At 41.5% G+C, this 18,635-nt stretch overlaps 1 protein-coding gene across 1 annotated transcript; it reads right to left on the minus strand.

The window, feature by feature from the left end:
• Window positions 1-12,485: 12,485 nt before the first annotated feature.
• Window positions 12,486-18,410, minus strand: LOC138878437 (uncharacterized). The gene is made up of 11 exons (XM_070158116.1): window positions 18,259-18,410; window positions 15,939-16,050; window positions 15,776-15,790; window positions 15,012-15,191; window positions 14,865-14,966; window positions 14,021-14,605; window positions 13,821-13,975; window positions 13,371-13,724; window positions 13,122-13,286; window positions 12,663-12,949; window positions 12,486-12,562 (listed from the first exon to the last, which is right to left on the minus strand). The coding sequence occupies exons 1-11, from the start codon at window positions 18,408-18,410 to the stop codon at window positions 12,486-12,488; spliced, it is 2,184 nt and encodes a 727-aa protein (XP_070014217.1).
• Between the last annotated feature and the right edge of the window lie 225 nt (window positions 18,411-18,635).

Genomic DNA, 18,635 nt, shown 5'->3' on the forward strand with positions numbered 1-18,635 from the left:
ACTCAGTACCGCTGTGGTGTACTCATTCCCTTTCTGCGCATGTTTTTCATGTGCAGATCCAGGTACCGCTACTCAGGCCTACCATCCTTGAGGGAGGCGACTGCTCTAGAGAATTCGAGGTACATTTGCCGCGTTCGCAGACCGAGGAGTCCCTTTCTATTCTAGCTATTAAACATTGCCCTTCTGTATTTTCTTTCTTGTTAGATATTTTGGAGTTAGACTGTTAGATATTCCAAAGGCTTGTGTTTCCGTGAGTTTCCGAGTTTTGGGATAGTGTACTTGATTCTGAGAATGTTGTGTTGTATATGTCGAGCGACACTTTTAAACATAGTTTTTATCACTCTTCTTTCTGTTTTAATTTGTTTTTATTCTGCATTTTGTTTATCTTCCGCAATTTAGGCTTACCTAGTCGTAGAGGACTAGGTGCCGTCACGATGGTTCATGGAGGGTGAACTGGGTCATGACACTCTCGCACTGGGGAAGGAGCAGAGACTTCCGCTACTCACACCCTAGAGTAGGGGACTTCCTTATATCAGACTCTAGCAGCCCAACCAGTTGGGGTAGTTTAGCCGGTTGTTGCGGCACAGGCCGGTGATAGGCCCGTTGCATCTTCGGAGGCCTTGTTGAGGTTGGATAAGTTTACCAAGCTCTTTCCTATTCGTTTCAGCGGTGCACCTTCTGAGGACCCATAGGATTACCTGGACCGTTGCCACGAGGTATTGCGTAACATGGATATAGTTGAGACCAATGGGGTCGAATTTGTAGTGTTTCATATGACTGGTTCTGCCAAGAGATGGTGGAGAAATTATATGTTGACTAGACCAGTTGGTTCGCCTGCACTTACTCGGGATCAGTTTTCACATCTATTTCTAGAGAAGTTCATTCATGTCGCTTTATGAGAGGATTATCGCAAGCAAATTGAGCATCTTAAGCAGGGTAATGACTGTTATGCAGTATGAGACTCAATTTGTGGACCTAGCTCACCACACCATTATCTTTCTCCCTTCTGATAGGGGGAGAGTAAGGAGATTCATTGATGGGCTCACTTTCACTATCAGGCTACAGATGGACAAGGAGTCTGGGGTGATATTTCTTTCCAGAGGGCCATAGATATTGCTAGGCATATCGAGATGGTTCGTGGTTAGAAGGGGGGCCGGTGTCTAATAAAAGGCCTCATTATTTCGGTAGCTTCAGTGGTGCCTCATCTGGAGGTAGGGGTACTTTTGGTAGAGGCCATCCTCGAAAGTCATTTCAGTTAGTGCTTCAGGCATCTCACAATGCTTCAGGGAATCATGGTCCCTATGTATCCCATTCTGGGTAGCCAACCTACAGTGCACCATCAGCTCATATTAGTGCGCCTCCGATCCAGAGCTACCACTGTGGTTATCCTACTCGTTCGGGCTAGTTCTAGCTTCAGCAGCTATAGTAGTAGGATGGGTGTGCTGAGTGTAGGGGTACTAATCACATCAGGAGGTTATGTCCGAGATTGTTGAGCAGTATACCGCAACAGAGTTCTCTTGCCATGGTCTCAGCACCGGTTGACAGAGGTGGATTTCAGGCTGTTACAGGTGGAGGCCAGCCGGTTGGAGGCTGTCCGAGAGACAGAGGTTAGGGTGGTAGGGCTCAGCCCCAATTTTATGCATTCCCAGCTAGACCTGAGGCCGAGTCATCTAACACCATCATCACAAGTATTGTTCCAGTTTTCCATAGAGATGCTTCGTTTTATTTAATCCGGGCTCTACTTATTCCTACGTGTCATCCTATTTTGCTTCATATCTGGTTGTGCCTCATGATTCTTTGAGTGTTCCTATGTATGTTTCCACGCTTGTTGGAGATTTTATTGTTGTAGATCGTGTATATCGCCCGTGTGTGATTACTGTTAGGAGTCTTGAGACTAGTGTAGATCTCCTACTTCTTGATATGGCAGACTTTGATGTTATTTGGGCATGGATTTTCTGTCACCTTATCATGCTATATTGGATTGTCATGCCAAAATGGTGGCCTTAGCCATGCCAGGGTTGCCTTGACTAGAGTGGAGAGGTACTTCTAGCCATTCTACCAGTAGGGTTATTTCTCATGTCAAGGCTCGACGTATGGTCGAGAAAGGATATCAAGCTTATTTGGCTTATGTTCGTGACTCGAGTGTTGAGGTTCCTTCCTTGGATTCAGTACTTGTTGTGCGTGAGGTTCCAGAGGTGTTTCTTGTATATATGTCGAGGATGCCACCCAATAGAGATATTTACTTTTGTATTGATTTGGCTCTAGGAACTCAGCCTATTTCCATCCCACCATACCGTATAGCCTCGCTGGAGTTGAAGGAATTCAAGGAGCCGCTGCAAGATTTACTTAATAAGGGATTCATTAGACCTAGTATCTCACCTAGGGTGCACCCGTGTTGTTTGTGAATAAGAAAGATGGTCCGGTGAGGATGTGTATAGACTATCGGCGTTGAACAAAGTCACTATCAAGAACAAGTATCTGTTGCCGAGGATTGATGACTTATTTGATAAGCTTCAAGGTGCCAAGGTGATTTTGAAGATTAATTTGAGGTCTAGCTACCATCAGTTGAAGATTAAGGCATCGGATGTCCCTAAGACAACTTTTCAGACTCGATATGGGCATTATGAGTTCCTAGTGATGTCATTTATGTTGACAAATGCTCTAGCAACATTTATAGATTTGATGAACCCGGTATTCAAGCCCAATTTGGATTCTTTTGTGATCGCATTCATTGATGATATCTTGATCTACTTTCGCAGTCGAGAGGAGCATGAGCAGCATCTTCGGATTGTACTTCAGACTCTGAGAGATAGCTAGTTATATGCCAAGTTTTCAAAGTGTGAGTTTTGGTTAGACTCAGTCGCCTTTTGGGGGTATATTGTATCAGGCGAGGGCATAAAGGTGGATCTTAAGAATATTGAGGCAATTCAGAACTAGCCCAGACCAACTTCAGCTATAGAGCTTCAGAGTTTCCTTGGTTTGGAGGGTTATTATCGCCGGTTTGTGGAGAGGTTTTCATCCATAACAGCCCCATTAACTAGATTTACCCAGAAGGGTGCTCCGTTCAAGTGGTCCGATGAGTGTGCGTTGAACTTTCAGAAGCTCAAGACTGCTTTGACTATGGTGCTAGTGTTGGTGTTGCCCACAGGTTCAGGATCCTACATGGTGTATTGTAATGCATCGCATATTGGACTCGGTGCAGTATTGATGCAGGATGGTAGGGTGATTTCGTCGCAGTGATTGAAGTTTCATGAGAAGAATTACCATATTCATGACTTAGAGTTGGTAGCCATTGTTCATGCGTTGAAGATTTGGAGGCACTATCTTTATGGTGTGTCATGTGAGGTATTCACGGATCATCGGAGTCTACAATATTTGTTCAAGCAAAAGGATCTCAACTTGAGGCAGATGAGGTGGTTGGAGCTGTTGAAAGACTATGATATCACCATTTTGTATCATCTGGGAAGGCCAATGTGGTGGCCGATACCTTGAGTAGAAAGGCTATGATTATGGGTAGCCTTGCATATATTCCAGTTTGTAAGAGACCTCTGGTATTAGATGTTTAGGCTTTAGCCAATTAGTTCTTGAGATTAGATATTTTGGAGCCTGGTCGTGTTCTAGCTTGCACAGTCTTTTGGTCTTCTTTGTATGAGTGCATTAGAGAGCGTCAGTATGCCAACCCCCATTTGCTTGTTGTTAAGGACACAGTGCTGCACGGTGGTGCCAAATAAGTTACTATTGTAGATGATGGGTTTTGCGGATGCATGGTCAGATTTGTGTGCCCAATATGGATGGGCTTCGTGAGTTGATTCTTGAGGAGGCCCACAATTCCAAGTATTCCATCCATCCGGGTGCCGCCAATATGTATTATGACTTGCAGCAACATTATTGGTGGAAGAGAATGAAAAAGGATATAGTTGCATACGTAGCTCGGTGTCTGAACTGTCAGCAAGTCAAGTACGAACATCAAAGGATTTGTGGTTTTCTTTAGATGATGAATACTCTACCAGTCGAGTATTCAGATGGCTCCCTACGAGGCATTGTACGGGAGGCAGTGCCATTCACCAGTTGGTTGGTTCGAGCTGGGAGAGGGTCGGTTGTTGGGTATTGATTCGGTTCAGGATGCCTTGGAAAAGGGAAAGATTACTCAGGATCGACTTCGCACGGCTCAGTCTAGATAGAAGAGTTATGCCGATCGTAGAGTTTGCGATGTTGTATTCATGGTTAGAGAGAGGGTTCTGCTTCGAGTTTCACCCATGAAGGGTGTGATGAGGTTCGAAAATAAGGGCAAGTTTAGCTCTAGGTATATTAGACCCTTCGAGATTTTCGAGAGAGTGGGTGAGGTGGCTTATAGAATGGCATTGCCACGTAGTTTTTCAGCAGTCCATCCGCTGCGCCATGTGTCCATGCTCTGGAAGTATCACAGTGATCTGTCCCATGTGTTGGATTTCAGCTCAGTTCAGTTGGACAAAGATTTGACTTATGAGGAGGAACTGGTGGCAATTCTTGCTCGGCAGGTCCGAAAGTTAGGTCTAAGAGTTATCCTTCAGTTAGAGTACAGTGGAGAGGTCAGCCGATCGGGGCAACCATGTGGGAGTTTAAGTCCGACATGCGAAGTAGATATCCACACCTTTTCACCAACCCAGGTACCTTTATGTGCCCGTTCGAGGAAAAATGTTTGTTTTAGAGGTGGAGAATATAATGACCCGATAGGTCATTTTCAGTTTTAGCCTTTATTTATGTGTCCCGAGACCTGGCCTTCCTCAATTGACGTCTGCAGTCCGTGTCTTTTTTCAAAAAAGATTTATGTGAAAAATTGAAGAAAATGTGAAAATTTAGCCTTAAAAATGATTTGAGTTGACTAGGTCAACATTTGGTGTAAACGGACCCGGATTAGTGTTCTTCCTTTCTCGGTGGTTCGTATTGTGATTTGGAACTTGGCCGTATGCCCGGAATTGTATTCGAAAGTCCCTAATTTGATTTAATGTTATTTGTTGAAAAGTAGTAATTTGAAGGTTTAAAGAATTCTTAAGTTTGACTGTAGGTTGACTTTGTTGCTACCAGGTTTGGATTTTAGTTTTGGAACTTGTTATAGGTTCATTTCACTATTTATGACTTATGTGCAAAATTTGGTGCAAACAGAGTTGATTTGACTTGATTCGAACGTCCTATTGCAAATTTGCATGTTCTTGAGTTTCTTTAAAAATATCATTCATTTTCATATCCAATTCGTAGTTCTAGGTGTTATTTTGTGTTTTGATCGCGCGAGCAAGTTCGTATGATGTTATTACACTTGTGTTCATGGTTGGTTTGGATCTCGAGGGGCTCGGGTGAGTTTCGGATAGGTTACAGAGTGATTTTTTGACTTAGGCAATTGCTGGTTTTTGGGATTTTGGTGTCGGGTGCTTTTTTCTTCGCGATCGCGAAGCCACTCCCGTGATCGTGAAGAGTAATCTGAGCTAGGGTGGGATCTCCTCTATGCAAACAGGATGTTGAGGTCACGAACGCGAAGCACTGATGGGATCATCCTACGCAAACGCGGCCAAAACTACGCGAATGCGATGGGTATGGACCTAAAAGGGGATCAGTCGTGTGTTCTATGCGAATGCGATCGAAGGGTCTTGAACGCGAAGGCTAGAGGTACAGAGCCATTGCGAACGCATAAGACATCTTGCGAACGCGAAGGCCACTTAGTCCGCTGCATTTCGCGATCGCGTCAGGCCCTTCGCGAATGCTAATAAGGCCTGACGCGCAGTGACTTAAATGTTCGAAAGACGTGATTTTCTTCATTTTTCACCATCTTCACATTAAAGCTCGGCCTAGAGGCGATTTTGAAGAAGAATTTCATCCCTACTTCACAGATTAGTATATTTTAACTCGTTTTCTTTTCATTTTCATCAACACCCATTGATTTCTAACCTTAATTTATGTTCTTTCATGGTAGAAAATTAGGGATTTGGGTAGAATTAGGCGTTTTTTTAAAATTGAGATTTAGACCTCAAATTGAGATCGGATGTCGAAACTAATCACATAATCGGGCTCGGGGGTGAATGATAAATTGGGTTTTGGTTCGAATCTGAGGTTTTGACCAAGCGGGTTCGGGGTTGACCTTTTGCGAAAAGTGTAAAGATCTTTACTTTATCTATTGTAATTGATTTCCCTAGCATTGTTGGATGATATTAAGTCGATTTTGGTTATATTCGATTGGTTTGGAGGCGAATTTTAGAGGAAACGCTTCGGTTGAGCTTCGAGTTGATTGCGGAGCGAGTTAAGTGTTAGGTCTAACCTTGATTTGAGGGAATTAGAAACCTTTGAACTATATGTTATGTGAATTACATGTGTAACGGCATATATGCGAGGTGACGAGTGTATATACGCCATCAAAATAATTTGTTTCCATGCTTTCTGGAATTTCATGAATTATCTTATTCCAAGTCTTAAAAGTTACATGCTTTAATTGTGTTGTATGCCGTAACTTGTTACGTATCATTAATTATTATTGTATTGAAATGTTTGTTCCTTCCATGATTTTGTGATTAGTTTCTACTTATCTTAATTGTCTTACTTGTACACTTTAACTGTCACATACTTGGCTTGTTTTGTTGCCCTTGTATTATTTGTAGCCTTCCTTTTATTAGTACGTGATTCCTTTATTGTTTTGCTTTCATATTCTTTAATCGTAGAGATTCTTGTGAATCGAGTTGTTGGGTTGATTTCATTTATTGAATTTATTTATGGATCGGGTTGCACATCGCAACGGTTGTGATATGGTGGAATAAGGGATTATTTTGATATTGATACGGTGGGATCGGGTTGCACGCCGCAACAGTAGTGTACGTATACTTCATATTGATAAACTATGACATGGTGAAATAAGGGAGGATTATGATATTGATTCTGATTATATGGTGGGATCGGGTTGCGCGATGCAACGGATTTTATATGTGATTCTTGATATTGATATAGTGAAATAAGAGAGGATAGTATGTGTACGATAGGATTAGGTTGCGCGCCGCAACGGATTATGTATGTTGTATTCATTGTTGTTATTTTATTGATTGCCAGTGTTATTACATGAAATTATGAGATCAGTTATTCCGATTTTTCTGATTACAAGGATTGAGTTCTTTTTCATAAGTTAACTTCCTTACTTTTCCTGTTTTTCTTTCTTATTATTATTATTATACTGCAACAGGTTATTGTAAGTGACCCGTCTTAGCCTCATCACTACTTCGTCGAGGTTAGGCTCAGCACTTACAAAGTACATAGGGTTGGTTGTACTCATACTACGCTCTACACTTCTTATGCAGATTTTGGAGTCGGTCCTAGCGGCGGTCAAAAGATTGCTTGGATCCAGTGCTTGATGGAGACTTGAGATATAGCTGCACAATTTCCACAGCCCGAAAGTCCCCTTCTACATTACTCTAGTTGTTTATCTCAATTCAAGTAGTTATGCTTTTAATCAGATTATTATTTGTAGTACTCTAGACGCTATTGTACTTGTGACACCAGTTTTGGGATTGTATTTGGATATCGCCGTTATTTTAGTTTATTCACTCTATTTTCAGTTCTATTCAGCTTATTGGTTTTCTTTTAATTTAAATTGTTAAAAAATGGCTAATAACTACATCTAACATTGTCTTGCCTAGAAATTGAAATGTTAGACTCTATCACGATCCTAAGGGTGGGAATTCCGGGTGGTGACAGTCGACTCCAGTGGATTCAGCTTGGGGGTAGTGGTAGAACTGATGAACTCGGCGGTAAAAGAAGCTCACACCAATGTAAATTCGACAATTTTAACTTGGGATTGGAGAAAGAAATACATAGACTACCTGGAAACAGGAAAATTTCCTTCGGATCTCAAAGAATCAAGAGCCCTGCGCACCAAGGTTGTCAGATTTTGCTTAGTTGAAGGGGAATTGTTCAGGAGATCATTCTTCGGTCCATTAGCTAGATGTTTGGGGCCAGGAGATACCAAATATTCCATGTGAGAAATTCATGAGGGCACTTGTGGGAACCATTCAAGGGCAGAATCTTTAGTTCGGAAGCTAATTAGAGCCGGCTACAACTAGACCAAAATGGAGAAGGATGCGAAAGACTTCGCGCGGAAATACGATGAGTGACAGAGACATGCCTAATGATCCATCAACTGGGAGAAATGCTCTACTCGGTTCTGTCTCCGTGGCCATTTATGAAGTGGGGAATGGACATCGTCGATTCCCTGCCATGGGCACCCGGTAAAGCTCAATTCATAGAATTCATGACCGATTATTTTTCGAAATGGGTCGAGGCTCAGGCGTTCGAGATGGTCCCAGAAAAAAGGTCATTGACTTCATCTGGGATCATATAATATGTCAATTTGAAATACCAGCCGAGATTGTTTGCAACAACGGAAAACAATTCGTCGGTAGCAAAGTGAGTATGTTTTTTCAAGATCACAAGATCAAGAAGATACTATCAATGCCTTATCACCCTAGTAGGAATAGGAAGGCGTAATCAACGAACAAAACTATACTCCAAAACCTGAAAAAGAGGTTGACTGGTTCGAAGGAAAAATGGAAGGAATTCTTGCCCGAAGTCCTATGGGCATACCATACGACTTCGAAATCAAGCACCAGAGCCACCCTGTTTTATCTAGTCTATGAAGCTGAAGCCTTGATACCAGTCGAGGTGGGGGAATCGAGCCTCCGGTTCTAGTATGCTACCGAAGAGTCAAATTGTGAGGCCATGATCACAAGCCTGGAATTGTTGGACGAAAGGAGGGAGGCCACCATGGTCCGGTTGGCCACCCAGAAGCAGCAAGTAGGAAGGTACTACAACCGAAGAGCCAACCTCTAACATTTTCAAGTCGGGTATCTGGTATTAAGAAAGGTAACACAACACACCAAGAACCCAAATGAAGGGAAACTGGCCCGAAATAGGAAAGACCATATCGAGTTGTCGGAATAACTGGCAAAGGCTCATATAAACTCAAGGTGAGAAACGATGTACAACTACCAAACAATTGGAACGTGGCACACTTAAAGCGATACTACTGCTAAGGTACGAACTTAATTCATTTTTAATTTTGTTACATTATGGACTAATGTAAGCAGGTACTCGTCCAAGGACGGATATGACTATTAGGTCCAAATGCATGTGTTGTACTCTTTTCTCCTTAAACTGGTTTATGTGTTAAAAGCTAAGTCTTAGTGGTTAGGATTCATTGTAAGGGTCAAATGGTCATCGATCAAAGTCCAATACGCACACAATAATGAGTGGAAATGGTCGTTGGAAAAATAGTACCCAACAAGAGTCGGGGTCAATTTCCCCAGGGAGTTTAATATGGGTGTTAGGGGTATACACTAGACGAGAGAAAATGAAATAACTAAATTGCACTTCCAAACAAAGAGTTTTGTTTTCTACTTCTAAATTATCACTAACAATTATAAACTAATGAGACAAAACTAGAATGCAAATGATTGTTTTTGTTGTTTTTACCAAATGGTTAAAAAGCCTAGGGATGTGACCTTCACCTAGGTGTTCACCTAATAGGTTAAGTACGCTAACTCTTATTTTATTGATCTGAGGTGTATTATAGCTCTCAACTCTAGGTTACACACTCAATACCTCTCGTCATAGAGTGATTTTGCCCAATTTGTCTTTCTCAAGCCTAAATGGGTATCAAGCTAAATAGTTGATAAGAGCTCAAGTCAGGTTTTCCCTATCTCTAGTTCAAACTCTTTAATTAGGCTAATCAAAACCTAAATTAACCTAATTTCTTGTTAGCCAAGTTATCCCACACTAGGTCCCTCTTTCTCAAGTAAAGACCAAGTGAAAAAGGCATGAATCAATATTTGCAACCATTAATTCTAAAATTAAAGCACAAACAATGCTAAATAATCAATATCCAATCACAAACAAGCATTAAACTAAATACCCAAAGGTTTACACACTAGGATTGGGTCACAATCCTAGTAAGAGTCTAGCAACTCGCTGTGGAAATGAGGAAAACAAAGAAGAAATACTAATTAAACTCATAATCTAAGATTAAAATGATAAACTACGATGTTTTAATCCCAAAATAATCACAAATTTCTTAAAATAGCAAAAAACAACGACTATAGCTGCTCAAATTTAATAACTTAACCTAACAATATGATTCCCTTCTATTTATAGTGGCCCAAAATTCGCTGACAAAAATACCCCTCGGGAGGTTCTGCGGCCGCACAATTCTATGTGCGGTCCGCACATTATTTTCGCTTGTAGGGACTTGGAATCTGCATCCACACAATTTGGTCTGCGGCTGCAATATAGCTTTTGCGGCCACACAATTCTTGTACGGTCTGCACTTCAGGAAAGGCTTCAAGTCTTGGTCATTTTCACACTCTCTGAACATTTGAATTTTTCTTAGTGCAAACCCTGTTCTGCCGCCACAAAATTCATGTACGGTCTGCATATCTATTTATAGTTTGCTGGGCTTCTTCACTAGTTCTATGGCTGCAAAGGTAATTCTGTGGTCCGCACTTTCTTCTACGGCCGCAGAAATACCTCTACGAACCACACTTCTTGTTTGCTGCACCCCTTCTTGCCTTGTGAGTCGGAATACTCCTTTTTAGTCGGATTTCTTCATAAGATCCCAAATTTCCAACATTTCGACAATTTGCGCACTTTCATTAGTGTTGGGAACATAAATCAATACTTTCAGACTAAAACAAGAGTAAAAAGGTAGTAATAAGTGGTCAAAATCCACACTTACCAACTCCCTCAAACTTAAGTCTTTGCTTGTCCTCAAGCAAATAAATTAGTTCCTACCACCTCAAAGTTAAAGGTCATTTCAGCGAGTCAATGGTAAGCTATTCATACTCAGTTGGGACCAACAATTACCCACACTACTCATGCAGTATCAACAAGGTGACAAGTCACATATTCATGTAGATATAGTTCTAATGTGACATTTGAGCTTCAAGAATTGACTTTACTCAGCAAGGACTCTTGTTCTATCATGTACGTCATGGTGGACTCCAAACTCTTCCTCCTCTACCTTCTATTTTCCAATCTCACTTAAAAATTTAGCACTCAATATTAAGATTCATGAAAGGTTCACTCTTCTCTCACAAGAACATGTTACAAGTATGGCTTCAAGTACCATAGGCTTGCCCCTCATGTAGATCACCACTAATGTAAGCTCATTCTGTTTGAAATAAAGTCAGACTTCTTTCGGGTTGTAATGAAGTCTTTTGGATTAGGGTAGGTACTATATGGGTAAATGGTTATACCTTTCCCTAAGCACTCCACATTTTCATTTCTCAGCCGCAATTACCAATTCTTAGAGGCATTTTCTTTTTATTTGGGGGCTAGAGAGACTTGACATTACTCTTTCTTGTTCATTTCAATTTTTTCTCCATTTTTATGCTCATGTTAAGGATCATTACCTCCTTTTGAATTCATCAACCCCTCCCCCCTCCACTTATTCTCTTTTTTTTTTGCATTTTATTTTTGTTCTTTTTCTTTTCTTTCCTTCACTTTTCATAGAGATCATTTCTTTTCTCTTTTTGTGCCTTGATCCCTTTTTCAAATTCCTCATCTCTCTCCCAAACTTATGTTTTAAGCCACTTACTTCACAAGAATGTTAAGGAAATCCCGGTTGCCAAGAGAGGGTCACGACAAAATAGGTTAAGGCTTATAACATGGTTATCAAATAAGAAAGGATAGAGGCTCAAAGGGGGTTAAATAGGGATAACGACATTAGTTGGAAATAGAAAGCTCAAACGGGCCAAGGAAAGCCTACAATCACTTCTCAAACCAAGCAAAACTTAGGATTTCGCCTTGAAACACATTCGAGGAAAGTTCTAAACCATTCGCACGGATACTTGGACTAGCAACAATTCGTCTCACCCCTCATGCAACAAGATCGTAGAAAAAGATAGAGTCAAGAGACTACAACAACCACATTCAAGTTTAAAGATCACTATGGTCCAATAAACCACTCGATGATTGCCAAAGTTAACTCAAGAGTCGCAAAGTCACTAACTAGAGTTATTTTCTTTCGACAACCTGTCTATAACCATAATCACGTAGTTAAGTGTGTTGGTACTAAATGAAGTATGATTAAATCTTCGAGAATGACTTGATTAGGCCTTTCTATTCATCACTACTACTACTATTGTTACATAAAAACAAAAACGGACTCCTTGCCTTAAGAAGGTTTTCTCGCCATCCATCATTGGGGCGAGTCACCTGGTTCAAACAAAAACTACCTTTGGAAAAAATAGTGACATTAAGAAAACGAAACGCTCATTATCTATGAAAGCATAAAAAAAAGCTACTTAACAAAACAAAAACTAAAATGGAAAAATAAAGAAGCTAATGGACAATAACTACTACTAACAACAACAAAAAACCCAGTTTGATCCCAACATGTGGGGTCTGGAGAGGGTAGTCTGTACGCAAACCTTACCCCTACCTAATGCAGGTAGAAAGGCTGTTTCCAATAGACCCTCGGCTCAGGAAGGGCAAGAAGAAGAATAGGGAAGCAAGGAAGGAAAATAGTATCCAATAATAGCAACACGGAATACAATACCTGAGGCAAACAAAACCACATACCGTAATAAAATCAAAGAACATGAAGGGAAATGCGTGCTACTAAGCCTATCGGTGAAAAGTATAAACTACCTACTAACCTTCTACCTTAATCCTCGACATCCACACCTTCTTATCAAGTATCATGTCCTCAGTGATTTGAAGCAGCGACATGTCCTGCCTAATCACTTCTCCACAGTATTTCTTAGGCCTACCTTGACCCATTCTCAAACTCTCCATGGCCAACCTCTCACACCTCCTGATAGGGGCATCAATGCTTCTTCTCCTAACAAGTCTGAACCATCTCAGTTGCGACTCCCGCATCTTTTCCTCCACGGAGGCTACTCCCACTCTGTCCCGGATAGCTTCATTCCTGATTCTATCTCGCCTGGTATACCCACACATCCATCTCAACATCCTCACCTTTGCTACTCTTATCTTTTGCACGTGGGAGTTCTTGACTGGACAACACTCATCCCCATACAACATAGTGGGTCGAACCACCACTCGATAAAACTTTCCCTTAAGTCTTAACGGCACATTATTATGACATAGAACACCGAAAGCGAGCCTCTGCTTCATCCACCCCCGCTCTGATGCGATGTGTGACATCTTCGTCAATCTCCCCATTACCCTGGATAATAGACCCGAGATACTTAAAACTCGCTCTCTTGGAGATAACTTGAGTATCAAGCTTAACCTCTACGTCTGCATCTTGGGTCTCACTGAATTTGCAATCCAAGTATTATGTCTTGGTTCTACTCAATTTGAAAGCTTTATACTCCAAGGTCTGTCTCCAAACCTCCAACCTCGCGTTAACTCCGCTACGCGTCTCGTCTATCATCACTATATCATCAGTAAATAGCATGCACCAAGGCACCTCCCCTTGGATGTGATGCGACAATACATCCATCGCCAAGGCAAACAAAAATGGGCTAAGAGCTGATCCCTGGTGCAACCCCATCACCACAGGGAAATGGTCCGAGTCACCACCCACAGTCCTCACCTGAGTCGTAGCATCATCATACATATCCTTAATCACCCTAATGTACTCTACCGGAACACCTCTAACCTCTAAACACCTCCACAAGAGCTCCCTCGGAACTCTATCATATGCCTTCTCAAGGTCAATAAACACCATATGTATATCCTTCTTCCTTTCCCTGTACTACTCCACTAATCTCCTTACCAGATGAATCGCTTGCGTAGTCGAACGCCCCATCATGAATCCAAACTGATTCTCAAAAATAGACACACACCTCCTCACCTTGGACTCCACCACTCTCTCCCAAACCTTCATAGTGTGACCCAATAACTTGATACCTCTATAATTGTTGCAATTTTGGATATCACCCTTGTTCTTGTAAAGCGGAACCATTGTACTCCACCTCCATTCTTCGGGCATCTTCTTTGCCTTAAAAATAACATTAAACAGCCTAATGAGCCACTTTAAACCTACCTGCCCTGTGCTCTTCCAGAATTCCACTAGGATTTCGTCTAGCCCCGTTGCTCTACCCCTGTACATCTTATGCATCGCTCCTTCCACTTCCTCTACCGTAATCCGCCTACAGTACCCACAATCCCACCGACTCTCAGAGTGCTCCAACTCACCCAGCATAATGCATCTATCCCCTTCCTCATTCAATAGTTTATGGAAGCATGTCTGCCATCTTCTCCTAATGAGTGCCTCGTCCATCAACATTTTACCATCCTCGTCCTTGATGCACTTGACTTGGTCTAAGTCACGGGTTTTCCTCTCCCTCACCTTGGCCAACCGGTACAACCTCTTGTCCTCACCTTTTCCCGCGAGCTCCTCGTACAAACGAGAAAATGATGTGTTCTTAGCCATCATAACTGCTAACTTTGCCTCTTTCTTTGCCTTTATGTAACACTCCCGATAAGTTTTTTTTTCCTCCTCGTTTGTACTCTCTACTAGCTTCAAATAAGCAACTTTCTTAGCTTTCACTTTACCTTGAACCTCTCCATTCGACCACCAGTCCCCTATATGACCCCCAGGAGAACCCTTCGTGACCCTAAGACCTCTCTAGCAGCTACCCTAATGCAATCAATAGTCATGGACCACATACTAGACGCGTCCCCCATGCTCATCTAGGCTCTCATAGCCAACAACTTCTCCCCTAACTCCTGAGCTTTGTCCTTGGTCAAGTTACCTCACTTGATCTTAGGTTGTCTGCACCCCGCCCTCTTTCTCCTACTCCTCTTGATCTCCAGGTCCATAACTAGGAGCCTATGCAGAGTCGTGAGGTGCTCACTCGGGATGACCTTGCAGTTAGTGCACAGACCTTTATCGCTATTCCTGCAGAGAAGGTAATCAATCTGAATCTTGCCCATTGAATTTCGAAAAGTGACCAGGTGCTCTTCCCTCTTTGGGAAACTCGAGTTAGCTATAACAAAATCAAAAGCTCTAGCAAACTCCAATATTGAATTACCTCCCTCATTCCTCTCCCCAAAGCCGTACCCGCCATGCACATCATCATAACCCTAGAACTAGCCCCAATATGACCATTGAAATCTCCGCCAATGAACAACTTCTCGGTGTGCGGGATACTACGCACCATCTCGTCCACATCATCCCAAAATTGCTTCTTGACCTCCTGGTTTAAACCTACCTGAGGAGCGTATGGACTAATCACGTTTACAGTAAACCTACCAACTACCAACTTAATACTCATCAACCTATCATTTACCCTCCTAACCTCAACCACGAGCTCCCTAAGGTCCCTGTCTACTAGAATACCTACCCCATTCTTGCCCCCTGCGCTCCCTGAGTACCATAGTTTAAACCCATCTACATCTCGTGCCCTAGTACCCTTCCATCTAGTCTCCTGAACACACGCTATATTGTTCTTCCTCTTCTGAAGAATCTTAGCTAAATCTATAGAGTTCCCCGTCAACGTCCCAATGTTCCAAGACCCAATTCTCAACTTAGAGGCTTTCTTACCGCCTTCCTACCCTTGGACCCCACCTCCAGCCCCACCCGAGGACATGACCTTACTCTCTCATCGTTCACTACTGCCACTATAAGCAAAAGGTATTAGGAACGAATGACTACAAGCTACAAACCCAAGAGCTAAAAACAACTCAAAGGAGTGACTACGAGAATAGAAACGCGAGCAGGCACTAGAACAATGGATCTACCACATCTACAAAACTACCCCTATGCAAACACAAAACTAAAATGAATAGAGGAAACCTTAAGCTTAAAACACTAATAGAAAAAATAGAAAAAGCAATTAATCCAATCAAAATTGCTGACAAGGCAACAATAAATAGATGTGAGCGAATATAATACAAGAAAGATGGAATCTGGATCATAGTCGGGGATATCCGGGCGCGCTTCCAAATCCGTATAATACAAGAAAGATGGAATCTGGATCATAGTCGGGGATATCCGGGCGCGCTTCCAAATCCGTTGGCTGCTGCTTCTCAAATGGATGAAACAGATCTTGTTTATGTGCCTTGTATATTCTTCAAGAATTAATTAATTAACTAAAATTATAATTCAAATTAAAAATATTAAAATTCTGAATCCACAGTCCTTCTTGTCGCAACACTTCTCTCACTTCTAATAGGAATAGGATCGCAGATTAAAAGCCAAAACTCAATCTTCGTTCCCGGAAAATCAAGAATGCAAAAAAATCCAATATAGTGATTCCTAAAGGGGTTTAAATGGTCTTTTGTTATTCCAGAAGAGGGATGACTGCAAATCTTGTACAACTAGAAGTATATATATACCCGATTTATGTTTTTGAGAAAATTGAATCTTTAAAATCCGACGACCGAGAAAGAAGAAAAAACGTCAACGTTGTCGAAGAAAGAAAGAGGAGTTGGATTAGAAATATTTACCGTCCTGAACAACTATTTGAAATCTTGGACTGAAAGACAAGTAAATTTGAAAAAGTAGATTTGATGAACAGTTTGAAAGATAAGTAAATTTGAATATACTATCTCGTCAAATAAGAGATTTGTTTTATTATTGCAAAATCAACTTGAAGATCTTGTGTCAAATCGTATAATCAAAATTATTTTATAATTCATGAAGCAAAACTAGAGGTAGAAGGAAAGAAAATTGAATATCTCAAAAAGAAACGTTAAAATTACAAAATTAAAGTTATTCATTTCTCAGATATTGCGAAAATGGATAATAAATTGCCAAATTTCCTCGATTAAACATTACGCAATTGAATACGTAAGGACGAAATCGCAGTGAAAGCAAAAACAATCCGAATCTACGAAAACTGGTGAATATGTACGATCAAATGAAAAGGACGACTTTAATTTCCTAAATGTCAATACCCGAACCCTAACCAAAATTATCGAGTACATGAAGAAGCACGCTGATGACAAGATGAATCTGGACGAAGATAACAAAACTAAGGAAGATTCTTTTTAAAACGAGATAAATACAAATAAGAAAAGAAAGAGAATCATCAAATTAATATAGTCCAAATGTATCCAAAATGTGTCAATGTATCAAATAAACTCCATCCCCCCTTCCCCCGCGTCCCGAATAAGAGTACATTTTAGTGTCCCCGACAATATCATCTCCCTCACGATCAGCCAACTGTATCTCATCATCATCAACTCTAGGTGTGGTCGGGTTGTCGAACATCGCACGTACTGCCTCTATGTTTGGATCCTCAAAATGGCCAGCTGGTGTTACCGGTGCAGATGTTGCTGATGGATATGGTGCAGACTGTTACGCGTGAAGCAGCATATCAAAAGGTAAGTCTTCGGCTGTGGCAAATCTAGTCACCTCCTTTCTGAGCTTGTCCACTGATTTCTTGCTTTCCTGGGACTTCCTCACTTCCTTTCCTAGCTCCTCAATTGTAAGCACGTGATTTTTGCCCTATATGAGAATTACTCCCAAAAAATTCAAAAATAAAATGATTTTTCTTGGTGTGCCATTTTGTGATATTTTGTGACATTTTGAATAATTATTTGTATTTGTCTGTGCATGTTTATTTGCTAAATTAATAAATAATACAAAAATATGTCGCATTTTGCATATAGGATTTAATTCTACAATTGTAAGTGATTAAATTTGTTTTACAAAAATTAAAATTACAAAAATAGGCATCATTTGCATTTTTAGCATTTAATGTCCAAATATACAATTTTATGCTTATTTAATACTTAATTGTGCGTTAATTGTTATTGAGAGTTAATTTACGCTTTTATAACTTAATTTAGTTCTTAATAATAGTTTAAGTATTTTTATAATTTAGTTTTAGAGAAATAAAAGAAGAAAAGAGAGCGAAAATATAAAGAAAGTCGGAATTGGGCCTCTTCTTCGATTTCAAGCCATAGGCCCAAAAAATGGCCCAATCTTCCCTACGACCCAGTCCATTTCGAACTGGGTCGACCCAGTCCATAACCCAAAAGACCCAATACCCCTATCTTGCATTTCAAAGACACAAAACAAAACAAAAAAATAAAAGGAAAACCCTAAAAAAGAGCTAAGCATCCGCCCCCCCCCCCATTTCTCCTTCTTCTTCCTCAAAACTCCATAGCACAACCATGGCTGCCTTCACCAACATCGACCACACCCCAACCATGGCTTCCCCTCCATCTTCACGTTTTTATTTTTTCCGTCGACGTCGTCCATGGTTTCTCCGTTGCTTCATCTTCTTCGTCAAACCTCCGTTGTGCGCACTGCTGCCCGTTTCTGCTCACCGTTGCTTCTGCCGGTGCGTCGTCTTCCCGTCATCCTCCTCGATGGACTGCCGCTGCCAAGATCGACTAGCTGCTGCTGCTTCTGTTTCAATCAAATGACCAAACGAACACAGCCATGGACGAGCTTCGACGTCGACCATGTCGTCGTCCATGGCTGTCCGCGATGTGTTGCTGCCTGTCGCTGCCGGACCGCTGCTGCCTATCGCCGGGACCGCTGTCTTGACGTCGTGCTGCTGCTGCTCGTCGCAGCAGGTGTTGGACGGACTGCTGCTGCTGCTCGTCGCGGCAGTAGCTACGGGCTGCTTCATCTTCTCTTCGTCTTCATCGTCATTTGTTCGAGCTTTGGTCGAGGCTCGGACAGATTTGTTTACAATCAA

Source organism: Nicotiana sylvestris, chromosome 9 (genome assembly GCF_000393655.2).
Source record: "Nicotiana sylvestris chromosome 9, ASM39365v2, whole genome shotgun sequence".
Classification (NCBI taxonomy): Eukaryota; Viridiplantae; Streptophyta; class Magnoliopsida; order Solanales; family Solanaceae; genus Nicotiana; species Nicotiana sylvestris.

Excerpts from the sequence above, each read along its gene's own strand:
- LOC138878437 (XM_070158116.1), bottom strand. The coding sequence starts at position 18,410 with ATGGACGACGACATGGTCGACGTCGAAGCTCGTCCATGGCTGTGTTCG. Across the intron at positions 16,051-18,258 it reads ACGCACCGGCAGAAGCAACG|AATATACAAGGCACATAAAC; the intron begins GTGAGCAGAAAC and ends TAATTCTTGAAG. Across the intron at positions 14,967-15,011 it reads TGGGGAGAGGAATGAGGGAG|CTAACTCGAGTTTCCCAAAG; the intron begins GTAATTCAATAT and ends ATTTTGTTATAG.